Source organism: Mesitornis unicolor, unplaced genomic scaffold (assembly GCF_000695765.1).
Source record: "Mesitornis unicolor isolate BGI_N332 unplaced genomic scaffold, ASM69576v1 scaffold16715, whole genome shotgun sequence".
Taxonomy (NCBI): Eukaryota; Metazoa; Chordata; class Aves; order Mesitornithiformes; family Mesitornithidae; genus Mesitornis; species Mesitornis unicolor.
This window is the reverse complement of record NW_010187668.1, coordinates 65705-92351: the sequence shown is the minus strand read 5'-3', so window position 1 is coordinate 92351 and position 26647 is coordinate 65705. Positions and strand designations below refer to the sequence as shown.

The 26647-nt window shown below is 39.0% G+C and overlaps 1 protein-coding gene across 1 annotated transcript in view; it reads left to right on the top strand.

Annotated features, from left to right (window-relative positions):
- The first annotated feature begins 3871 nt into the window (after nt 1-3871).
- LOC104541468 (ribosomal protein S6 kinase alpha-2) overlaps nt 3872-26647 on the top strand; it is a 68598-nt gene continuing 45822 nt past the window's right edge. Inside the window, exons 1-7 of the mRNA XM_010185536.1 lie at nt 3872-3944; nt 4732-4811; nt 7904-8010; nt 15320-15357; nt 16105-16247; nt 24170-24240; nt 25080-25168. Of these exons, the coding sequence (XP_010183838.1) occupies nt 3887-3944; nt 4732-4811; nt 7904-8010; nt 15320-15357; nt 16105-16247; nt 24170-24240; nt 25080-25168 (586 nt within the window). The 5' untranslated portion in view covers nt 3872-3886. The remainder of the gene's footprint in view (nt 3945-4731; nt 4812-7903; nt 8011-15319; nt 15358-16104; nt 16248-24169; nt 24241-25079; nt 25169-26647) is intronic.

Here is a 26647-nt window from a genome sequence, read left to right as displayed (position 1 = left end):
TGCTGAACTGTTACGATGTCATTGCATGTACATCAAGCGGTGTCCCTATATCATCATTACTTGACAGTGTACATAGCTAGAGATGCACTGACTCTAAGTTTTTAAATGAGACATAGGGACAAGAAGTTTATTGGCTGAAATTTAATTCATATTTCCATGTTTAAATCTCAAACAAAGTTGATATCATGAGAGCTTCAGAGAGGGAAGCAGTATTACAGTTTATTTTCTTATTCAGAAAATATACAGCTCATCTGTTATTTAGAAGGAACTTTTTTCTCTCCTTGGAAGATGCTCTGAATATACTTTTCCCTTTTCCCCTTTCCCTTCTGTACTTCATGATTATTAAAATTAAAACAGCCCAAGAAGTAAAAATTCACATCTTAAATAGAACTTTCTCCATAAACATTCAGTTTTAAATAAAGTAAGCAGTAACATCCTTCTCTATGATGATCAGAACTAGACAGACAGAAGTGGATAAGCTGTACTTATTTGCATGTATCTTCAGCTGCCTCCACTTCTTTTGCATACCACATTAATACCTGGAAATGGGAACTGCTCTTATTTCAGGGTAGCAGGTGCTTCCTCTGCTGTTACACACTCCACCAGTCAGGTCTCTTCCGTATCATGGCACCAGGAATTATTTCAGGAATAGGTAATTTAGGTAAAATAGGTCCAAGATCATGCAAATAATCTTAATTACTTTGTGCTCATTGCTCCAAGTTATGTTCTTTGCCTCTGGCAGACAGAAAATTTAAAAGTAAATGGCAAACCTCACCTTTCAAACCAAATTCAATACTGGATAGAGGGGTCAAAATGAAGATGCAAGTGGTCAAAACAAAGATGGGTGAGCTGAGTTACTTGCACTCTCCTCTATTCACCTTCTTTGGTGTACATCCCCTTTCATCACCAAGGGGTGGACAGAGGAAGAGGCTTTTCCACAGCCCCAGGCAGTGCCAGTGCGGTGAAAGCCCAGCCCTGTGCTGTAGCCTTTGATAAGACCATCAGAAAAAAAAGGGATTCACTCAGAAAAGAATCCATAGAAGTAGGTCCTGTCAGAGATCCAGTCATTCTCGAAATCAATGGAGAAATCCATGGTGATATCTTCACTGATACATGACCACAGATCCCCAAACAGGCCTAAGCAAAGACATGCATGTTTGCTTGGTCAGCTGCAAGAAATAAATATCTTTAACATTCAGGCTTCATCATCTCTGGCACCACAGCAGCTATTCTGTCCCTGTCCCTCTCTCCCCTTGCTGCTGGAGGATCTAGCAGGCTGAATAAGCAGCCAGAACTAATTCAGATCATGCTTGAGCAAATTAATCAATTTATCTGACTGTCAGGATGTAGGAACTACACTGAACCTCGGCAGATCAGACTGGGGCCACTGAATACTAGAAAAAAATCTGTGAAGTGCAGAAAAGAGTCACTTTCCCACTCATCGTACCTGGGAGATGACAGAGGAATCAGATGGATCCAGAGACTCATGCTGTTGAAATGTTATGTCAAAGTGCCGTCTCTTCTTAAAACCTTTCCTGATGCATATCAGACCCATGTTGCCTCAATCCCAAAAATACAGGAGGAAGGAAGAGCAAGGGAATTCTTATTTCCAGGTGTTATCTGAAATAAGAGAAAATAAATCTTCCCCCTGCTATGACAGAATGAATAATAAACCACAAAGGAGAATGGATTTAACCTTGTATATATATTAGATATCATGGCAATGGATGTGCAGCATACGGTACAATAACTAACTCACACAGTGGACTGTGGTATGTAAGTTGGTGCAAGCAGGTAGATATCTCCAGGGAGGCTATTTTGGAGGTTAAAAACGGGCACTGCCCAGGCATCTGGAAGTAATAGAGTAAGAAAAATAAAGTGGGAGAAAGCAAGTGGATTTGCCTTTCTAGAGAATACGATTGATAGGTTCTTTGGTTGGTAGGACTCCATGAAAACCTGGGCCCATATAGCTTCTGCCCGCAGAGCATTTAAATCAGGCAGTATTTGATGCTTGGAAGGTAAGGAGGGCAGGTCACCAACTCATGTGCCAAGCTGTAATCTTTTCAGTTATCTTTCCTTGCAGCCGCTGTGAAGGTGGTGATAGGAGCGGCTTTGGAGAAGACTGTGTTCAGGGCAATTAAGGGACCATGACTGCAGAATGAAGTTGTCTTCAGTGGTAACATTGCCTTTTCCTCAGTGTTACTGTGTCTGCTGTATACGTGTGGGGAGGAGGGTGACATAGCAGCCTGTCAGGTCCACAGCCTGTAATCACCACAGCAGTGCCACTGCAGCAGCAAGCAGGACACAGTGCTGGGGACTTCGGTAAAGCACCTGGATGCACAGCAGTGCCTTTACATGGCCAGATGTTGAAATTATGCGGGCAGGAGAGCACACTGCCGTTCTGCCAACCTCTTCTCCATGAAGAGGCACTTTGTTAGACACTCTAACCAAGCTTAATGGGAAATTAATGGGAAATTATGGAGTGTTCAGCAATGTCCACCTGTCCAACAAGAATTCTACTTCCTGGGAGCATCGCTGTTCTACAGCGTGATAAATACTCTGCCTTCATATAGGCTAAGCATTCTGTGAGTGTATGATGTGTGATTTTTACTCATGAGATAAAATTAAGATTCTGAGATTCACTTTGTTTTGATTTTTAGCTAAAAGGTAGCTTAGGTTGAGTGAGCTAGTAAAGCTTACGTCACTATTGACTAGATAAAGCATCAAAATAGCAAGAAATCTAAGTATCTTTCCACTCCTATTTTATTTTTTGATTTTCAGATCAGCTGGTTTGGACCTATTTCTGTACATCAATTTTTGATGTACAGCAACAGAATATGTACTTTCATTATGGTCATTTCATTACTTGGGTGCTGAGAGTACTCAGCTTCTCAGCAGATCCACAACACATGCAAGCGATGACAGAATCTTGCTGAGATCTCAGGCTTACCACCTAAAACAGACTCATAACATTCCTAGTAGGTGCTTTCAGCTGAAAAGCACATTGGCATTGTGTGACACAGAGAGAAGAAGAAAATGTCAATGCTGTCATTACGGATTTAGTGAAACTGTGATTGACTTAAAAATGCATCTCTAAGATCAAGAGCTGATAATGTGGGGACTTGAATTCTCCTCAATATCTGAATATTCTGCTAAATGTGTTTGCTATGAAATCTTCAGTGCCAGTTTTGATTACTTTGAATCCACCTCACCTCTGTAACTATTTTTTCTCTTACTACCTATTCATCTCAACTACTCACTGCTATGACACAATAATTGATTTTTGCACATAAAAATGGGTATTTTAGTGGTTTTAATCAGTCCTTTCACTTTATTACTGATTGTTTGTGTGGTTTATTGGAAGCTTAAATTATTTTATATAAATCACTTTCAGAGAGTGCTATTCAGTGACATCTCATAAATGCTGCTAGCATCAGTATAGTACAACATGTTAATTTGCACAAGGTTAGTCCAGTGAGCTCTGGGATCAGTACATTCTGTTTAATCTTAAATGAGCTAGAGTTATTACTTCTGTATAGTTTTAATTTTCACATTAGCGTTCGCTTCTGCAAAGCATCATCACCTTCCTGTTGTCTGTGATACTGTAGTCCTTTTAGTTAGGGCTGTTCTCTGCAGGAGGAGACGGGGTGCCTTCCTCAAAGGCTTACTCTTTTTATTGTGACTCTGCACAGTCAAAACTGGCAGAAAAGGGGACATCAGAGTGGTGTGGTTTGCCAAAGGTCACTCTGCCATCAGCAGAGTGAGAAGTTGAATCCAAGTCACCAGAACCTGATTGCAAAATTGTTTCCAGTGACCATACTGCCTCTTAATATGTCGCTGTTCTTATTGTTCTTTCTTTATAGTTCGGGATCGGGTACGATCAAAAATGGAGAGAGATATTTTGGCAGAAGTGAATCATCCTTTCATAGTCAAGCTTCATTATGGTAACTATAATAAAACAATTCATGTTTGTTCTTAAATTGGTCGGGGAATTGTAACTGGATGTGTTATAATTTCATACAGATACCCCTTACCTACTTAAAACTCTAACAAAATCATAGAGGCTACCTGTGTGAAATTCTTCATTTATGCTAAAGGAGAATTTCAGTATAAGTAGGTTTTAGCCACTCCTTCATCAAAATACATTTGTCATAAAGTCTAACATGATAGATTGTGCTGGTGGGGTAGCTGGTGAGTATACATCTGCGAACCCCCTCACCTGCTGTCAGGTATTATTTAAAAAACCAGAGAATCTAAATAAAACCTATATTTAATAATTAGAACCAGTCTGTACTTATATGTGTGTTTATATGAATGTGTTGTCTTGCTGGGGTTGCCTTCCTTTGCTTCACCAGCTCCCTGAGAAGCCCCATTGTTACTCTTAAAGGGTCTTTTGAGGGCATTTTGGATAGTGTGGGTTCTCAACTGGGAGCTTCTCTCTGTGCCTAGCCCTCAGTGACTCCTGGTACATTGTGCAATGGAAAACAATATTAATCATAGGTGCTTAGCATGGAAAAGAATATATTAGTAATGCATTGTTTTCTCTCAGCCAGTACCATTTTTCCCATAGTCTAAGCTCAATTGCTTAGTTCTGTACAGAAATTAATTCTTTATGTTCTCGAAGTGCTGAAATAACAAGGAAGCTAATGGTATGAATGATACACATGATTTGTTCTTTGGGGACTTTATCTTGATTCAAACTTCCAATATCTTCATCCTTTTTCGATGCAGCATTTCAAACAGAGGGAAAATTGTACCTAATACTAGATTTCCTGCGGGGAGGGGACCTTTTCACAAGACTCTCCAAAGAGGTAAGCTGATAGATTTCAACTTCAGAAGTGAAAGACTGTCCTGGATTTCCAGAACTCAGATTAAATTGGTGGAAATTAAAAATGGCCTTGGGAATAGTCCTGCTACTGTATATAATAGAGCTGTATTATCTTGCATCTTTAAGTGGATTCTTAATAACTGTATTTGAATTATGCCATAAGTAATGCAGCAGATAGCATTTAAGCATGACTGCTGTAGAAAGCTGCACCATTACTAAGCCATTCCCATGGCAAAATAGCCCTAGACTTATTGGTTGCAAAATATATCTTGGTTGTGTTGAGAAACAGTCTGAGAAATCAATGCCAAATACATTTTGCCTGGGGCACATAATCACTGGAAAAACCCAACTGCTGCCAGCAGAAAGCAGAGAAGGCCATGGGTCAGGGGCTGAGCCCTGCAGAGAGCCTGCAGAGAGTGGGGCATCAGCTGGCAAGTGGGAAAAGCAGGTGCTGGGAGCAGGTTGGAGGCCATGTACCACCCTAGGGCTTGAGGTTTGGCTGTCACAGCCCTGGCCTGCTCTCCTCCTGCCTGCCTGGGGCAGCTGCTGCTTGCTCCATCTCCCTGTGCTCCCATCCCTTCCTTGGTCTCCATAGCTCCTACCCTGGAGAGGTGCTGCTGCTGGAGAACAAGGAAATCGAGAAATAGTCCAAACCTATGTCTCACAAATGCCCATAGAGAGCAGCAGCAGGTTTTTGAGGTTTATTTAGCACTTGTCTGCATCTCCAAATGCTGTCTGCATTGCTTGAAGCAGTGCATTCTCCTGCATTTAGGATGCAAGGGCCCAGCAGACACTACAGGTAAATACAACCCTACCTCCCTGGGGCCTTTCTGAGCCCCAGAGTTCTCTGTCACCAACATGGTGTCCCTAGCCCTCTGTCTCTTTCCAAGCTGTGGAGACAGGGAGTGCCAGCAACCACCTAACGCACGATCTTTAAAGATAAGATAGGGACCTTTCAAATGCCATCTTGAGGCAAAAATCTGTTTGCTTTTCTTGGTTTGGGGGATTACAGTTAACTAAAAAAGCTGTAAAACAGTACTTTTATTCAAAAGTTCCCTTTTTTCCCTCTTTTTTTTTTTTCCTTCCCATACAATTCCTGGTGCAGTGACATGCTGCACACTACTGTGTGTGTCACAGCTTGAGAGCCCAAGCATTTGCTTTCAAGACTTGTTTGTTAATGTGAAAAAACATTATCAATAAGTTAATTACACTGTCAAGTAATGATACTTGTGTAAGTACTCGGTACGTGGTAGCGGTTATTTTTAATATGAGGAAAAAGATTAAAGAAAATAAAAGTATCCTTCTGCTGTTTGTCCTGAAATCAGGCTTTGCTAGGACACAGCGTGTTGTCTTAGCAAGGTATCTTTTCTCTCCAGTTTCACAGGAGAAGAGAGAAAGTGATTCTTGCCTACAGAGGGCAGTTACCCCTACTGCACAGCAAGGGAACTCAAAAGTGAAAGAGAACTGCTGAGATTTTGTACTCCTTTAAAATTTCACATTTTCCCCAAGGCTTTTCCAGCTCAATGCACAGACTTCTCTGCTTTATACTACCAAGAATGAGTCCTCTTAACTTGACAGTCCTTTCACACACTTCTCTCTTCAGTGTTTGCAGCTTATCTTGTCTACCCATACTTTGCAACTGTTTAGTGGCAAGACGTCATGAGGGAAGACCTTATGGGATAAATTGTACTGGCTGCAATTTGTTCATTACACACCTGGTCCAAGAGTATTGATTTCAGTAGGCTTTCAATCAGATCCCTTCTACTGCAGCATGAGTGCATGCAAAGCTTGTCTCTCTCTTCCTCTTTCTGAGACTTCTGACTTTAGCAGGATATGTCTGTATAAATTAGATTTTTCCTGATTCTACTGATTTTCTCTCTTGCTTATATTATTTATTTTAAACCTTATAAATAATTTCAATTTTTTTTGATAATTAATGCAATTTTTATGTTCAGACCAGTTACATTTTTCGTCAGAGCTTTTTCTTGTGTATCCTTTTTCTTTCTAGCCCTTGCAGTGATATTCTTAAATAAAATATGTGACATCTGTTTTCTGAATCCACTATTTTGCTCTCAGCCTCCTGCAGCTTCTCAGATCACTGAACTATTGTGGCTGCCCCTTTCCAAGAGCAGAGACTTAATTTTAAAAATAGGCTCAGTAACTTCTGTTTTAGATATTTACATATGACATGCAAATTGGTATTGAGCTGACTCATTTTACTTCTGTCATACATAACATTCACACTTGCATATCCAATATATCAGCTTCTCTTTCTGCATTATTAACACTGCACGTTGTAAAATTTAATTAAAGGTAACTTAATAACTTCTGGGATATAATGGAAGTTGAATCAAAGGGATTTCTTGCCATCTGAGCTCAGTTTTTCTGAATTTAGTGTTTTTTCAATTACAGGAGTTTCTTCCCATCTAGAACAGAGCATTCAGTGTTAGCAGTACCTGTACTAGCTATGGAAAGGAAACAGCTGCCCTCACCTTAGACCTCATCAGGCCCTTGGTGTTGGACAGCATGTCACTGCCCAGGGCACCTGCACTGAGATTGCTTGGACCCTCAGTTCACAGGGGTTTAAATCCATCTCCGAGTCTCTTCATGCTGTGTATTCTGCTCACGTTTGGAAGCATTTCACTTCCCCAAAGAGGTTACCTTATATTATTTTGTGGGAATTTGGTAACCAAATCCCAAGATTGTTGCAAATTAAGAGTCACAAAAGCAATAAGGGCTGCGCTGAACCTATTGAATTTTACTATTCGTTTCCAAAGGTTAAAGAGTTAGAACCTTATTCATATTATTGTGACATGGTGTCATCTAAACAAATGAGACAAATGAGAGCAGCATGTTTTAAGAAATAGAAGTACTTGAAAGATCATGTTTTGCATTATAAGGACAGCCTGGTAAGAATTGTTAATGTAAGCTCAGACAAATTATGGAAAATTGAACCTGATATGATGGTCCTTCCCACATTCCTGAGTTAGGCAAATCCTTATCCCTGTCTGTTTAATGCAACCCAGCCCACCACTGTCCAGTAAATAGATGTGTTCTTCTCTTTCTTCTCTCTAGGTGATGTTTACAGAAGAGGATGTCAAGTTCTACTTAGCTGAGCTGGCCTTAGCGTTGGACCACCTCCATGGTCTTGGAATTATTTACAGGGATCTAAAACCAGAAAAGTAAGTTAATGAGAAAGAGCGAACCGAAAAGTAAATATATGAACTTTCAGGTCATTTCTGCTCCTTGAGAGGAGCTCTGCCTTGCTTCTTGTATGTAAGACTCTACATATGAAACCTTCACCATCAGAGGTAGGGTCTTCTTATCATATTATTTCAGCCTGGGGCCAAATACTTTAACTATACACCAGTAGGAGGTGGCCTCTGTGAGCATGGCCTTCAGTTTAGTGAATGATCTAAGCGCAGGATTCAGATCTCTGTGCTTTTGACTTCAGTAGCATTGTCCTCCATTTGCAGCATTTAATCTGCTGCTCCTTTCTGATCTGTAATCTTTACACCCCTCAATGTGGTATAAACTTCTCAAAGCAACTCCACTTCCAGCTCATATGAAATATATTGGGGCACTGTTCAGTTTTATTGCAGCCGTTGTTTAAAGGAAAAGAGCATGTCTGAAAACTAGTGTGCATATTAGCTCCTGAGAGACGTGATAATCAGGTTCTTAAAAACACTTTTATTAATGATCCAAAGTATATCCCCCAAAATTATTCTTGCTTATACTTGAAGCTATATTCTATTCCTAATATGATGCTATGGAGATTTTTCCTTTTTTAATTTCTTTGCAGTACATCAGTAGACCAAACAACACCCCCAGTGCTATCACTGGGAGTGATGTTTTCATTCCATGCCACTTGCCTGGTGCTTTGCCTACATCTCCTATGCCAGCTCCAATTAAACAGGCTGCAATGTTTCAAAGTTACCAGTCTTTTTAATGTAATGATCACCATCATTTAAAAAGGATGACCACTGAGAGCAGTCTGTTTGGATGTTGTTTACACTTTCAAATTATAACAACAGAGCAACCTTTTCCTTCTGTGACATGAAGTTCAAAAATATGCAGCTTGTTCTTTAAAATGAAGTGTTCTTGCTTTCATATTATGGATAAGAGACCAAGAGTAATGGCAGGTGGACTTCATAGGTGAGAGGTTGAAGGGGAGGACACTATTTATCTACAACACAGCACTGTGTGATTAAACTTTATATTTAATTTTATGTGTTGGTTACAACAGTAATAGTAGTAGTATTGTATGAATTCATACAGTTGTACGTTATGAGAGCTCTCAGTCCTTTGGGCTAGACACCCTTTTGCAGGTGACTAAAATTTCCAGTCTTGCCCATCCATGCAATCAAAACTGAAAAACGAAGTCTCTGTCAAATACAAGAAGTCATTCTCCAAGTTAAATCTCTGGAGGGATGAAGGCTTGTCACATAACATGAAATGTAGGTAAACAGCAATCACACCATTGCTGCCACTGCCACGTGCTGTTGCATCATCTGCCAGCAGCTCTTCAGTTTCAACTTCATTCTGAATTGCTATTTTATTCACTCAGCATCAGCAAACGTGCACATTATAGAATAACTCCAATTACAGCTTTTCAGTTTTAAACTTTATTTCTAATGAGTACTAGCATGAATCACACACTACTCTTCTTCCTGGTGTTAGTTGAAGATGTTTTTCAAACTAATACATGATAAATGAAGTTGCTGTTAGAAAGTATCCAAATATGAGTCTGTATATTCAAATATAAGTCACAGTGCTGTTACCTTTATAGACATGTGCCATAATTCTTTTGCTTTGGGAGAAGTTAGAAACCAAGGAGAAAATTAAGTGCATGTCAAAACTATTCACTGTATTTGAGATACCAAGAACCTGGTTTTTCAGAGTTCTCAGTATTATGTGTCACTTTGCATATCAAAGCACATCTCTCACTGACTTCAGTTGCAAGTCAGAGCACTTAAAATTTCTGCAAACCAAACTGCAGTGTCTCAAATCAGAGATCAGTGAATTGAGAAATTAAAGCTCACCTAAGAAAGGAAGGTGTCACTGATTTGCCATTGTCACAGAGAAACATGTAGAAAAGACAAAGATGGAGCCAAATTACCTGTGCATTGTCATCTGACCTGAGACCAGCCAGCCATACCCTTCACTGTACCACTCTGCTAAAATCCCGAGTATTACCTGTTCAGCCAACTGAGGCAAGAGTTCTCTGGAAGAGAAGAACAAGTATTATTGTGTAATTAAAGACCTTTAAACAGGTAGATCACTGTGTAAAATTAAGGTGTCACCCCTCATTCCAGTATTCCTTGACTTCTGAATGTATGGTTTGTCGTCTTCAGTGTATAGTTAAATAGATACCGGTGATACAGCTGAATCTGGATACAGTTATCATAGTATAAAATTACTTTACATGGATGTAACTACTGTTGTACAGGAAAGGAGATCACCCAGACTGGTATAACTCAAGTTCATACCTGGGGATAAATAAAAGCATCTTTTTGATTAAAAACCATATCCTTTAAAAATAGCTATATAAAAGTGCAAAGTGTATGTGTAGACATGCCTAGGACAGCAGAGCATGACAGCCTGTGATTTCACCAGAACTTTAGGTGTAGAGTAAAAAAAACAGGTACAGCAGAAAAAATTCATTCTGAAGGGAAAAAAATCAATATACTTTTAAATTACATCTGGGAAATGATAGCTCTATAAATAAGGTGATAAAAGAAAATTAGTACCATCCCAGGATGTTTTTATCCTCCCCTTGCCCTTGGGTAGGGTCAAATATATGAAGGTGTGTTGCTAACCTATGCTTAATATAGCTGGTGAAGGCTCCATGATCTCCACAGAAGGCCTCTAGGTAGTGTTTCACCAGTTGTATATCTAGAAAGTTGATCCCAATAGCTAATTTGAAATTTCCCACAGTAGCAGGCCATTGCTCCTTAGCCTGTCCTCTGAGACTTCTTAGCCAGCTTGTTCTACTCTCAGCAGCAGCCTTGGGTGATTGCAAGCACATCCTTGTCCTCAGACCCTCTTTTGTACCCTAAACAATCGAACTATTGAACTCTTCTTCACCAGTCAGTCTTTCTAGGCATCTGGTGATTCCTCCCCTTTGGTTTCTCTTGATCCATATCTCCTTTGAAGTGAAACATACAGAATTACACCCACATCTTGTGGAGAAACATTACCAGTCAGATTAGAGAACAAGGTTTACTCTCTCAGATTTGCAGAACTGGAGATAAATTAATTCATAATTTTCCAATTTTTTCTCTCTCGCACTTTGTTAAAAGATAGGCACTGCATTTGACCTTTCACTGTTCTGTGCTTTTGCTGTCCTCCAGAAGCTCCCAAAAGTAACCGCTAATAGGTTTGAGATTGCTTTAGTCAGCTCTATAACTATCCTAAAATGAAACTCATCAGAATTGCTTATGTCAAAGAAGACTAGTTAGAAAGTAGCACTCTTCAGACCACTTGAAAGCATCCTCAGTACATTAAAATTTAAGGTTCGACTTTTTTTTTAAGATTCCCTGAGCAAAAATCCATATTAACAATTCAGAGCTATGAATTCATTTTAAGTGCAACTAGAATATATACTCTGGGAGTTGTTATAAAGTTAGCTTTACTTACTTCAAGAAGGCAAGAAATCAAGTTTTCTGCTTAAAGTCTTGTTTAGAACAAGCAGATGCTTCTCCCCTTAAATTGTTGCCGCCAAATTCTTCTCCTTGAGTTATCTTACTGATTTCAGTGGCATCCCTTGTTGAACAAGGTACTGTTCAGTCACGCTGAAACCTGTTGAGTTACTTAAATGGGCAGGCATGTTTCTGTTTAAGAACTGCAGGATCAAGCTATTACTTATGATAAATATACAAAACTAGAAAAATGGGAACTTATTATAAAGTAGTGTATGTTGCATATGTTATTTCTTATGCTGTGGTTTGAAGGTATGAGTAACTTAGAAGTAACTCTACCTTCTGAGAATGCACAGACTTTTTTATTTATTTTTACCTTTTCTATCTCCAGGTACCCAGACACACCTTGACACAGTTCTGTCATAGGCGCTTTGATTAACAAGGAGTGGTTTACATTGTAATGCTCTCAGCTGCTCGTACAAGGGACTGCTCATATAACTGCTCGTAAAGCAACTCTTGAATTGTTGAACTATATTCTAAATAAACAAACCATCGCTGCTTAATGCAGCATGTTTCAAACTGTGGCAATTCCTTCATGAATGTAGCTACCTAGTGTAGAGAGGGAACATCTGAGAATCAGTAAAGAATAAAGACTTTTAGTGGAAAATAACCATCATCTTCCATCAAAGTAAGCCGTCCCTTTTTTGGGACTTCATGATGTCAAAGAAGCTACAGCAGAGATTAGTTTGTCGTAAGACTGTATAGCATGGTGAAATAGTATGGGGTCATGCAAACACTGAAATGTCATGAAAGGTGGACAGTTTGTGAGAAATTTTATCTCTTTGGGAGATACTTGAATACTTCACTCTGTCTGGTACTTTGATAACAAAGCCTGCAATCAAATTAAGCACGTTATGTAGTTTCAGGTTTTCTTTCCAACCTGAAATTTTGATTACCTTTTCTGAAAAACATAAAGTGTGGGTTCAATTTTCTGCACAACTGACTTTTCTTGGAAAGAAACTGAAATCGTTAAAAAAAAGGCAAAAACAAAACCAAAAAAGCCCAAAACAACAACAACAACCACCACCACCACCACCACAAAAAAAAACCCAAACAAACAAAAACCCCCCACCAGAACACAAAGTTCCAGCTTTAATAGATTTGGCAGAACTTCACAATGATTTGGGTATCTTGGAGTTCAAAGTGAAGCCTAAAAATTATGACTCAAAATTAAAAATAAAGAGAGAGAAATAGAAGGGAGTTGCTATGTCCTTGATTTAAGAGTCCCTTTAAAATGGTCTCAACTCATAACAAATGCTCTTTAATCCTGTGCTAAAGTTGCAGAAAAAAATCTAGGAAGGTTGCAGTCCTAGCTCTACTGTAGGCTTCTCCTGTAACTTGGAGTATGTCATTCACCTGCTACTAGTTTAGCTGCCCAGCCTCTAACATAGAGATTTTCAGCCTTTATATTCTCAAGGCATGCTTTTAAACTGAGGTTGGTGAAAGCAGTTGGAATGTTTGTGAGACCATCCTGAGGCTAAATGTTGTTATTGCTTTGAAATAAAGACCAGGTTTACAATGACAGTATCCTGTAAACACACTCAAGCCTTAAACTGAGCAAATAAAATAAAATAAAAATCTTGTAATGGGATTATAGTCTAGTTAAACATTTTAAAGTAGTCTACTTCTTTTGTTTTCTTTTTAATAATTTCAGTACATTGATTTAGAAGAAAGATTTTTCTCTAGTCTGGATACTATTAACAACTTCTGATCCTTTTAACCTTTCTGCAAAATACTAGCTTATTTCAGAGTAGCTGATCCTGCAAACCATAGCTACTGTAATTGTGATTGTCACAATAGATTTTCTACTATTGATAATGTGGGACAAAAAGAAACTGTAAAGTGATAAAGATGAAAAGAGAAGACAGAAAGTATGATCAGACAATAAGTTTGCTTCTACAGTCAAAGGAAAACCATTTGCTGTAATTCAGATGCTTAGAAGCAGCTACATTGTTCTTTGCTTCTTAATGTCACTCAAAGTTAATTCAGTGCAACAGTTATCTTTTTCTCACTGTTAGCCTATTTTCTTTTTACATCAAATGTAATTTTCAGTTCACAACCATAGCACCATGTGTGTTACCAAATTTCAAATGTGGAAACACCTGGCTGTCCCAAGGGTGCTGCCAGGGGCCATGAGGAAGCTGTAGGCAACCGAGGGCTCTGTGTATGGATGATGAGGGAACATGAGACAGGGGAGGGAACTAAGGATCAAGTTCTAGGGCATATAGGATAAATATCCCTAGGAAACCTGGATCCATTAATTTTGCTGCTCATGCACATCTTCAGTGTGAAGAAGTCTGTTGGTTGCTTCTGGCTCATTTAACCTAAGACAGTATTACCAGTCTGATAGCTGTGTTGGTATGGCCCCCATCCTTTCAATAAAGGCAAGATATGAGCCCTCTAATGAGCATTCATAAAATCTACGTTTATGGGGAAAATCCCACAACCTTTGAATTGCATTGTTATTTACAGGGGCTTCCTGGGTGTAAGGCAAAATTTTGGGTGATTTCTGTGAGCTGTACTCCCTTTTGCTGTTTTTCCAGAGCCAGATCTTTGGATTTCATACATTCACTCTCAATTCCACACTGGCAGTTGTTTTATTCTGCTCTCTTCTGAAGCAAAAGCCTTTTGTTTAGGGACTGCAGTCACAAAAACACATTTAAACATGCCTGATTAAGGCTAGTACTTAAAAATTATACCTTTTCAAGAAAACTAGGGAGAAAGGTTAGAGGTAGAGATACTTTTATTGAGAAGAAAAAGCTTTAATTATTGAGCACATAGTAGTGACTCAGTGGCTGGCATTTGTTTGATGAATTGCACAATAATAGTCTGTTCTAAAGACATGAAAAAATGACAGATCATCTCTTTTCAATTATGTTTCAGTATAGAGACAACCTTTCACAAAGTATAGTCCAGTGTGTTTGTTACACTTCTGTCTTATTTTTCTTCCTGATTAAAGTGACTCTCTAAGTGGAATATAAAAATAGCTGACACTTTGCTAGACCATTTTGAAAAGAAAAATATACTAAATCTAACTAGAACTGAAGAAACATCACCCTCATTACTGTGTCAGCATTTATAGGCAGAAAAGTTACCAAAAATCATTATTTTTCAGTTTCATTGTTCCTTCTTGTTTCCACAAAATCTAGCAATGGTTTTTGTGAACTTCAGTCTTTTTTCTCACAGAAATATTGGAGTGCCTTTGTGAGAATAAAACATGCTGGCAGGTGGCAAATGTGAGAACACTTGAACTTGGCTTCCAGGCTGAATTTTCATTTATGCTTCCGGACAGAATAAATTAGCAGGGGCTGAGATCCATGCAGTTAGGCTGTGACTAGTCATTATACTCTACAATCACTTTTATTGCATCAGCATGAACGTATCTACATTTGGAGTTAATTTTAGGTCCAAGCCCTGATTATTTGTATGCTTGCCTTTCTCATTATGAGAAGAGCAGAAAACCTGTAGCTCCTTCTCCTGCTGGAAGCAGATCCTCTGCAGTTGTTGGCTTTTGAACAGCCTGTTCTTTCTGAGCTCAGTTTGCGTGCCCACCCTGAGCATCCTATAGAGTAAGGAGGAGGCTCCCTGTGCAACTGCTACAGGCCATGGGTGCTTCAGACTTTTGAGGATTGTTTTTCTTTCTGGAGGCATATAATCCACTGGGGGATTGTTTACACATGGATTTGAGTCTTGCCTATCTACTTAACTGTCTTAGACATATTTTACTCATGTTTGTTAACTGCACTCTGCAGCTACCTAATGAATTTATATTTGCTTTTTTACTTTACAGCATTCTTCTAGATGAAGAGGGCCACATTAAGATAACAGGTAATAATTGAAGAATTAAAAACTTCATGTCTACAAGCTGGTTTGTTTGGTTGGGTTTTTTTCTGCAGTGTATTCCATGCATCTTGATCTTTGCATGGAAAGACTTTGCTTACAAAAACTCAGAAACCAGAAGAGTTTAAGTGTTGGGGTTCTCTTCTCTAGTAATTCATGAAGCATCCGTGCTACACAGCAGATGGTTAACATAGCGTTTTCTTGGTAAAATTGTACTCTTTACTGAGTAGGCTTGGATGCCTACCACCATGGATGGAAGGGTGCTTCCAGAATGGTTTCTTATCCATATTAAATTCTCTGAAATATCACTATGCAAGGGACACCTGGGAAGACATCTCTCTGCCACCCTGAAGGTGCTGTCTGGCCATCCTTTTCCCTGTTGTCCATCTGGGATTGTTATTCCTAATACCTTAGTTATCTGAGCAAGAATCCTTACCAGCATTGTCTTCATCAAACCTGTACTATGCATTGCTGTCTATTTAAACTCTCTCTTCTGCTTTGAGCCAGAACTTCATTCTGAATAGAGAAAATGATAACATGTGCTTTCAGGTATTAACAAATGCCAACCAGGCACTCTGCGTAGGAAAGGCTTCAGCACAGACTTGCCTGTGGCCTTCCTGCATGCAGATAGAAGAGTCCTTCATTGGTTGGTGGGTGTATATGGTTTGAACAGTTTAAGTGACAAAAAATGTAAATAATATCTGACAAGTCTTTTTTTTGTTTCAATTTATTTAGATTTTGGTCTGAGTAAAGAAGCCATCGACCATGACAAGAGAGCATATTCATTCTGTGGGACAATAGAGTACATGGCCCCAGAGGTGGTCAACCGCCGGGGACACACGCAGAGTGCTGACTGGTGGTCTTTCGGTGTGCTCATGGTAATGGAAAACTTGTGTGTGTTTGTTGGAGGGGTGGCTGTAGGAGAGATCAGATCCCTGATTGATCCCTGATTGCTTTCAGCAATTAAGAGTTGATAGGAAAGTAGATGTGTAATGAGTGCTTGATCATTTTCATTGCATCAGCGATGGGGAACCAGCTGCTTGTAGCAGTATACAAGGTACCATTTGGCCCCAGATTCTCTCTCATCCTTCTCACAGTCCTTTGCTGTCTCAGTTAGTTACCATGAGCCGTATCTCCGTTCCACAGAAACAGGGCAAAGCAAGCTCAGAAGAGCTCAAACATTTCAGAAGAAACGTCTGCGTAGCTACTAATGTGGCTCCTGTTAGAAAACAATGCCTTAAGCAGCAATTTATAGAGGTTAGGGGTATCCTCTTAGAGAAGCTCAAAAGATTACTCTTTCTTTCTGCAAAATACAGATTTAAAAGGACATATTTTAGAGGGCACTCTGAATGTTTCACAGGACCTCAGTGGTTCTTTTACCATTCCTCTATCTTCTTCACATTAACATTGCTTATTCTTGTTCCACTAATGAGAATCAGGTGGGTTTTGGACTATCTGGGAGTGAATTTCTTGTCAGTCTTATTAGCTGGTGTGAGACTGTCACTCCAGAACCTCTCTCTTCTCCTGGTAGGAAAAGAAATCAAATATATACATGCACCATATCATCCTCCTTTCTTCTCCTGTACATTTTTCTCTGTCTTGATTGTGACTACTTTGGGACGTTTGCTTTGTCCCGAGTGAATGCTGAAGCTGGTTTTAAACTGACATATGTGAAACAGTTTTAAAATTACTTCTTTTCATGGGATGGTATTACCAGAAAGACACAAATCTATCAGTTGACACAGAGTTAGGAATTCATCTTTTTCTTACATGTCTTTGCATTGCATTAACTATTGAAAAGGAAATTCTAATTGTAACTGCTCAGCAGTGGTAGTCTGTGACTGAGGAATATCTGACACAGAGGGCAAGAAGGCTCTTTCCCCAACATTATATGAAAGTAACAATTTTTCCTCACTGTTGCTTAACTTTTAAGAGTCCTGCAAGCTACTCTGGTAGTTTAAATGGAATCAGTATTTGAAACTGTGCTAATTCTTTTTTATACATAGAAATCAATGGAAAGTCAGTTAAAACAGAACATTAATTTACCAAAAATCACCCATGCTAGATTAATCTGATATTTTCCTTTATGAGATAGCCATCTTTTTCTAAACAAAGTAAATAAAGTGGATCTCAGGTGTCTGCATTATAATAAAGTATTTGATACAGTGTTGCAGAGGGAATTAATTAATTGAAGATGCTTATTAGTCAAATAATGGTCCAAAGATGGTATAGTACCTATACCATTAATGCATCACAGGGAAGAACACTACAGAGAGAAATAAGCTATTTAAGCAAGAGAGTAATGTTTCCCAAAGAGAAGACATGGATAAAACTCACTATGAAATATAGTTAGCCTGGAATATAGAAGAAAGCTCCCCACTGCTTGAGAAGTGAGGCCCTGAAAAACACTTCCCAAAAAGAGCTTTGCAAGAGGTATCTGATAACTGTAGTGGAGCTGCTTGGCTTATGAGAAGGACCCAATAACATCCTTCTGAGTGCTGCAGTATTTGACACTAGAATACAGCATCAGGGATGTTTTTGACAGAGGTATTGAACCCTCCTCACGCCAGCCACCTAAAATTAGGTCTTCGGGTGCTGACCTTCTCCCTCGTGCACCCTTCCAGCCTCTTCAGTCCATGGTGCCATTGCTGCTGAGGAAGACGAAGGGACAATCAAGGAGAAGTTGTTTCGTGACACTGTGATTTTTTTTTTAAAAACTATGGAGTTGGTTTTTTTTAACACTGTGGGTTTTTTGAAGCCGTTATTCCTAGCATCATTTTATCAAGCACAGTGCTAGTCCTTGACCATTATTGCTCTCACGGTGGCATGTTCAGATAATGAAAGTGATGCTGCTCTCTCCTGCAGACTGCAGGGCTACCACTAACAGCCACTGACAACAATGTAACACAGCGCAGTGTTGCAGCTGTGGCTCACGTTACACCTCACCCTGGTTGTCATTATCACTGCTCCCCTGAAGAACCAGGGCAGAAGCATAAATTAATGCAGCCACCTGCTCTTCTAATACAGCTCCATTTCCTGTGGTATGGAAGCTATTTGAGGTAGCTATATATTACACTATAGCCCACAATCCATAGAGTATGTTTAGATGTTGTTTACTCTAACCAGACAACTGGTGTCACCAAAGGAAGTAAGGATAGAAAGCAATGTGAAAACTAGTGAAAATTTGGTGTGGGAAGGGCCTACATCACTGATTTAGCTGGTTGACAGCAGTTAATCTAAGTAAATAATGTAATTTATTACCTGAATTTTGAAGGAGGAGAACATCCTTATCTTCTTTGGCCACAAGTCCAATTGTGAATGCTCAGCACTTCTGAACCACATATGTTTATAGAGGAAAATCAATAGGTTATGTCTCATATAATAAATATATCCCAATCCTTAATTTTTTTTAATTCTACATTTAGTTTTGGAGGATTGCTATGCATTCTCACTGTCTTATCTTCAGCTAAAAAGACATATTTGGTGCATAGGTTATTTTTCTTTTAACTGCTAATGAACTTGGCTCCTTCCCACCTGCTTTTTACCAGGGTTTCTTTTTTAATTTCCTTCATTTCTGTTTTCATCCCCTCCCCCAGGGGCCTGAAGTATTAGAATTAGAAAAGATAAGAATCCATATAAAAGGAGATGAGCTAAAAGGAGTAAAATAATTTTAACTGTAAGCTGATGCTTTAAGCCTTTGACTGCTACCAGACATCTCAGAGAAAAATAGCTTTAATCAGTTCAGTCTTTTTACCTTTTTAACAATTAACTGTTTTGGGGCAGAAAAAGGACAATTCCATAAACTAAAAGTACAGGAGGATTTTCTGGTGCTGTCTTTAGCTCTGCTCATCTCTCCTTCTTTTCCTTGCTCAGTCACTTGTATGTTCTGTTAGGGAAGCTGTTTTCCTGCCAGTCTGAAAAACTAAAGAGAATGACATGACATCCAAATGATTTAGTAGCATTTCTCTTTAAGTAATTTGCAGAATGATGTGAAATATACAAAGAAAATATACCAGTTGGTGGCATATGCACAGACTGAAAGGAAGTGAATGTGACAGTGTAATTTTCATACATAATTAATGCAATTTTCATTCATAATTTTCACTCCCAAAGAGGGAACATATGAGGCAGATAATGAGTGACACAATGGCCTGTAACCTAGCCAGAAGAGCAATGAAACAGTCTCTTGTCTGTTTTATTCTGTGAAAAGGGATTAATGCTACAATATGAAGAGTCAGGTTGTGCTAACCGCTCCTTGCCAAGGTGCAATGTCCAGGGCACAGGACAGAATCAAACTGAGTGATCCTTGAAGGCAACATTAAATGTGGCATGTTGTGATTATTAATATCAAAACAAACTTACCTGAAAAAGTCTGGTCCCGTCGTACTAATTAATTATTAATTATGTTATTAATTATTACTCAGTGTGAGTTTTAGTATCAGCAACATTTACCACCAGCTAAGTCTTTGACCCAGGTCACAAAACCCAAACTGTTATCTGTTCTGTTCCTTTCCTGTTCAGTTTGTTTCAGTTGTTTTATGGTAGCTTAGTATGTGTCAATGGGTATAATCAGACAAATCTTGAAATTCACCCTTTCTGAGCATTCCAGTTGACAGTACCTGCCTCTCATTTAGTATGTGATGATGACTGCTGGTATCCAATTAAAAGTTTGTACTGGTGAATTTATTTGGTTTATCATAACTGAACAGATTTTGTCTTCTGCCTTCCTGCATCTTGTTCATTGCATTGGAGATTTTGGATAGGACGTATTCTACAAAAGCTTTACATCAAGAGATCTGCATTAACAAGCAACTGACTTAAATTGTTAAAAAGTTGTATATATGACTAATACCTTTTCAGCTGCGCTGCAAGAGCCATCTCTGAAGCCCAGATAAACTGGTCTGTGTAATATAGCATGCACAAGTCTCTTGGAAGGCTGCTTAAAGCAGAGGTTTTATAGCTCATCATACCAGCCAATTTACAAGACCACAGACTTCATGAAAGTTGTATCTGTTTCAGTTCAGGAAAAATCAGTGTACACCTTTGAGAGTCATATGAGCAGAGAGTAGAATATAACTAGAGAAAGAAGAGGGGTAGTCAGTTGGCAGTCTCAAATAAAAAGTTGTGTTTATGTTTGTCAGCAATGTAGCGAATGTGTAAGTAATGAAGTCTTCACAAGAAAATATTCTTTTGGTATCCAGGCAAAGTAGTCAGTTCTGTAGTAATTTTGTAATAACTGTACTGCGGATTGGAAAAATCAATATGAAACATCAAAGCAATATGATCTTCTTTTACGGAAACCCATCATAGCACTTGTTTTATTCTCAGTGTGAGGGATAGTCTTCATGAACAGTATTTTGAATGTTCATGCTAGCTGCTATGAGAAGGTATTCAAACCCTTTGCACCTTTGCAAACACTAACTTGTTATGTGTCACACCTTACTAATAATGAAAAATACTTAATGCATTTTACAGATGGCAAAACTGAGTGGTTGACAGGCTACCAGCTACCTGGAAAATGACTGGAAGTGTTGAAAAGGGAACCCAGCTGTCCTGACAAGACTGTCTCTGCTTTTCTAAACTGAGTGGTATCAAGTTTCCTTGTGACCCTGAATTTCATCCTAGGCTCACAGTACTTTAGCAGACTTAGGCTGGAGTAATTTGCTCAATCTGCTCTCCTTCTATCTGCTAGGAAGATTCATGTGGCAATTACTCCAGGCTGTGGATTTTTTCTTGTTCATTATCTTCCTCAGTGACCTACCAGGGACTCTTCTTGAATCCATTCCCTCAGACAATGTGTCCCTCTTTCCCAAGGACTTCTCACATGCCTAACTTCTGAGGTCTCCAGGGCTGGTATTTTGCCTACTGAATCTGGCAATTGCCCTGAAAACTAGAGAAAGGAAGCACTGAATAGTACATGGAGACCTAAGCAGGGACTGAATTATGTGACTAGAGGGGCCTCTTCCCATCAGGCTTTAATTCTGTGGTTCTCTTAATAGGCAGCTGACTGGAACAGGGAATATTTGCCTTTCTTGCTGAATATAGGCACAGAAAGGAAGTCAAGTTTGGAGGGAGGCAAAGCATTCCGAAGTACTGGCTAACAGTATGTGGCCCTCCAAAATACCCAAGAAGCAGATCGTTGGGAGACAAGAAGCAAACAGATGTTTTATACAAATGAGGAAGTGAGGAGAGTGAAAACTGAGTCTCCTGGGAAAACTACAGAGTCTGCATTAGTAGCCAAAACTGCTACAGAGTTTCTTCACACCTAGGCTCAGCTCCTTGTCAGCCTGCTGTGACCCATACAACTCCATATTTTTGTGAAAAAATGTTAGCAGCAAGTGCTTACTTCTGTTTGCATGTTTAAGTTTAGCAAGATTCTGGATTTTTTGAAAAAATAAGGAGGAAAACAGGTTGCTGTATGCTGAAGTGGTAGCTTTAACTGATGAGATGAATGATTTCTCTTTTTTCAGTCTTATTTCATTTTTAACCTTCAACAAATGTAATTAGGACTGCAATTGAGAAACCAGTGCTTTTTCCCCACTGCTGCTCAGTTGTTTCATTGAAATAAAAATCTCTAGTACATTTAACTGATTGTAGCTGCCTTTCACTTTAAATATTTATGTTAAGAGCATTTCTTCTGAATCTGAATGAATCTCAACATTAGACCTGTGTAATTGGAGACATGTGGTAACAAAGTGGTAGCCATTAGTGCAGCGCAGTAAATATTCCCTGCAGTCTCCAGGACAGTCATTTCCCCTGCTCCCTTCCACAACTTAAATTTCTTTTTTCCTTCCTTCCTACCCCCTTGGACATTGCATCTGAATTTCCTGACTTCGGGTTTCTTGGCCCCTTGCACCCATGGTGATCTTGTGGTTGGTGGGAGCTACACTCGTCTTCTCCTCACATAGACACTGACCAAGCAGTTGCGTATGTTTGCATCATCTGGATCAGCAGTGTCAAACCCATTTCTGCCAAAATAAATGAGCTGTAGCAGTCATTGTTAGTGCTGTTAAATTAGTTTTATTAAAATAACACAGGAACATGAGCAAGTGTAAGTGAACAGTAGGTACTTAGCCTGAATGTAAACCCTATAGAAATTGTGAGGAGGATTTAGTACAACACATACCACTTCTGCTGCTGCTCTGGGAAGCAATGTTCTCTGCCCCTTATATCCCAGTATATCTCAAAACTTTTATCAGGACTAAGGCTCTAGTAGGTCAGAATTACTTTGAAAATGAAGACTGAGCTCCAGTGTCATTTAAGCAGTTTTAAAAATTGTCCCCCATCGTGTTTCTCTCTAGAAGAGAAGCTGCTTTCCTCCATTTCTACGAGGCAGCTCTTCTCTTGACTCTCCTAGACCAAGCATGAGTTAACACATTTGTGCTTTCCAGATCTTGTTTATATTTGTCAGCCATACACACTTTTTAAAAAGTTTTTTTCCTTGTTTCTACACTGTGTTTCATTGCCTAGAGGTAATTTGATACTAATGCGGATTAATCCTTCAGTTGCCTATAATTAATTAGTTATCTGACTTCTAAACCTCTCCTCTGCCCTCCTCCCAAAACTAGCATAACGGTTTCATGGTTACAGTTTTCTTATGTTTTCTTTTATTTTTCTTATGTTATGGCTATATTTACCCTGGGAAAAGAAGAGAGTCAGACTGTGAGGCAGTTTGACATAGGTTTTGGTGATGAAATGATCATTTTTTGCACAAATGTGCTTCCTGAGAGCAGTGAAGGTACTTGGGTGATAAGGTACAAAAACTACATAAGGGTTGCGGAATATGTCCTGCCTTAACAGGTATTTAACCATATTAATGAATATTAATTAGTAGATACTTATTATAGTAGAAGAGATCCAAAGCCTGAATCACAGACATAGGCAAGTAATAATTCTCCTTACCCTCAATGGACATTGTCCTCCTTTGTGCCCAGGCCGAATTAAGTTTCTTGGTGTCTTTGTGTTTGGTGATGCATCATCCTCCACTCAGAGGAACCAGCTGTCACTCATAACCCCATGAAACACTGTGGCAAGAGCTAGTGTTACATGTGTTACCTAGTGTTACAAATGTGAAATTCCTGTCAAATTTACTGAAAGCGTTAATCTGTTTCAAAGGAGCTATAACTGATTGATGTTTTCATGTGTGAGTTACACAAATAATTTATGATGATTGCTGAGTTTTGCTTTGAGATTTGGGTTCAGTTAAATGTGATGCTTGCAAAATTTATCACTGAATGCAGCCAGGGGAACCAAAGGAGGAGAGGAAAAAAGCACGCTCAAATGCCCTGAGAATGTGGGGTTTGTGCATCTTTATCCTGCAAAGTATAGCGATGGAGTCTCTAAGTGTTGCAAATATACAGTTGAAAAGGTGGTTTGACTCAAGCTAAAAAGATGGGGAGTAGCATGTTGAACCCACTTTCCTTGCACCACAGTCCATGCCAAACACCTAAGAACAGCCATAGCTATTCAGCCAAACATCTCATCTCCAGCACCAGCCATAAAAGCTGTGGTGGAGGAAACAGCATATATGACACACCTTCCAAAACATTCCAAAATTTGACCCTAAGTTACAGTGTAAACAGTTTGTAACAAGACTCTTGAACAAAACAGTCATGTTGGCCCTTCATGACCTGCATAATAGAGACTTGCTGTGTCATTTTTTTCTGAAGTACAGCTTGTTGGACCATTTATTTTCTCAAGTTTTCAGTTGTGTTGGAAATGGAAGGTGAGTGTGATGTCTATCAGCCATACAAACCAGCTCAATGTTCATTTGATTTATCATTTTGTTGTTACTCCACAGTTTGAGATGCTGACAGGATCGTTACCCTTCCAAGGAAAAGACAGAAAGGAGACAATGGCACTCATTCTCAAGTGAGTACTGAAACTGCTAACTATGAGATAACTGTACCCTCCGGGTAGCCTATAGATCCTAAATATATGAAGGGTAGATAACAATAATGTGCATGACGTGTTTTTCAAAGCTATGTCAGGCATGAATTTGGTAACATGCACACAGCTCGTGCCTGCATGTGGCTCTAAAATTGCCCTCAGAATAAATTGTAGGAAGTGAATTACTGAGAGGGCCTTATAAAAGAAATGTATCTTACTTTCTGTTATAATGTTGTTATTCACACAGAAGTGGGAATGGCCACATTTCTGCCAGACAGCTTATGTTCTGTTGTTGCCAAGTTTCAAATATTTTCCTTTGCAAATTTCCCATTCATTTGATGTTAAGTGTAGACATGAGTATTTGAAGCTTAACTTTGCTCAGTATTACATTTTTCCTCTTTAGCAATGAATCACCAAGGGAAAAGTTTTCTTCTCTTTAATCAATATGTGGTTTAGTATAATTATGTTCATGAAGTTTTGTTTGTTTGTTTAAATTCCTCTTGATTCTCTAATTTATTCCAGCAAGCTAAAAAAAAAATGTAAAATTTTTGTAGGAAAATGATTTATTTAGATTGCAAAGGGTGTTATGAGATTCATTAGATCTACTCTTACACTAGTGAAGCCAGTGGTAAAACCTTCTATAAGTTCAGCAGAACAAGATCAGGTTCTCACTCTGTATCACATTATGCTTTGGTAGCCTTTGGTCTCCAAATTCATATGTCTACCTGTCTTCACTACAACAATTCCACTTTTTAAACCGCAGCGGGATGGGGAAGATTTTTGAGAAACCTATTTTCTTTTCAAGTGTTCTTTTCTTTCAGAGCCAAGCTGGGAATGCCGCAGTTCTTGAGCATAGAAGCCCAGAGCCTGCTACGAGCTCTCTTCAAAAGGAACCCTTCCAACAGATTAGGTACGTGCACGCATTTCATCGGGACATCTGTTATGTGCGCTCTGCCTTGTCAGGTGGTGACCAGTCTCTCTCAGTGCATCTTCCCTGGTCGTTATCCTCTTCATTATGCAGCATTTTGCATTCCTTCCCAGAGCGCAGTGAGCCTTGAGCGTCATTAGAGAAATCCACACAGAGCACAGGCAAACCATAGGAATCTAAAATATGGTATTAGCACATATTTTATTTTTTCAGTGAAGATGGAGAGTAAAATGCCAGCATTTATTAAGGGTTTAAGATAACTGCTGCATATGATAATCTAGGGAATTGAAAAACAGATATATTTTTAAATATGTGTAATTTGGCTGCAGTTCTGAGTTGAGGAGCAAAAAGGAGTAGAATTTGCCTTTCCCATTCTCAAATGTGTTTTGATGCTGTTTTATTCTGTTTTCTGGGAGCATTTTCACAGTTGGCTTTCTTCTTTGCTGCCCTAAATGTATTATCTCCTTTTTATTAGTGTGTTATCACCCTTCATTTATAATCTTATTTCGATTGTTATAAACTAGAATGTATTGAATCATGTATCTTATGCCATCTGTACCTTTATTTGGGAGTTTTATTAAGAAATTCATTGCATTTGGTGAGATCATGGACAATACCTGGTGCATGATTTTCATTGCAAATTTAATCTTCAGTTGTTACATGGAAAAATAAGAGCAGTCATATCAAGTAAATGATATGAAGATAGTGGCACTGTATTTTTTTATTTTAAAATGTAATCTAGTTCTGTGAAAAAAATTTGAGATTTCTTTTTTCCCCACAGCTCTCATATTCTGCATTTTGAGTGAACAAAGAAGAATTTGCTTGTAAGGAGAGAAACTTTTCCTTCGTACCACTGTTGGGTTTTTTGTGACCTTAGGAGCAGGAATTGATCTTAGGAGCACAAACTTAATCCTTCAATTCTGAAATTGTACCACAAGAAGAGAGCTGATGGGTCATATTTAAATATGTGATTGACTGTCATTGCCATCCATGGGAGTTTTGGCAGCTAATAAATGACTTGTCTTTTAGAGAATGGCATAGACTGGTTAAATATTGATACCTGTGAAAAGTGGCTTGCTGTTTTCTCTTACAACTGTTTATGTGTGTAAGATTATTTCACATGGGAGGCATAAAGTCAGAAGCAAAAAGCTAAATTAGGAAATGCCATGTTCTGAGATAGTTTTTTTAAAGAGCAAGAGGTGTAAGAGAGGTTTCTCTCTTTTTTCTCCCTTGCAGCACCCACACTCACTTCTCAAATGCTGGAGGTGGTGCTGACAAGGGTCTGTGGCACAGTGCTTTTGGTCCTCTGCATAGGAGGCACAGCATTAGCAGCCAGATAGGCAGCAGGGCACTAAATGCCTGACAGCCCCCTTCTGTCACCATCTGCCTGAGCAATGACTCCTGCAGTCTCTAATAGGCACACGTGGGTGTGCGCGCACACACACAGAACATAAGACGCTC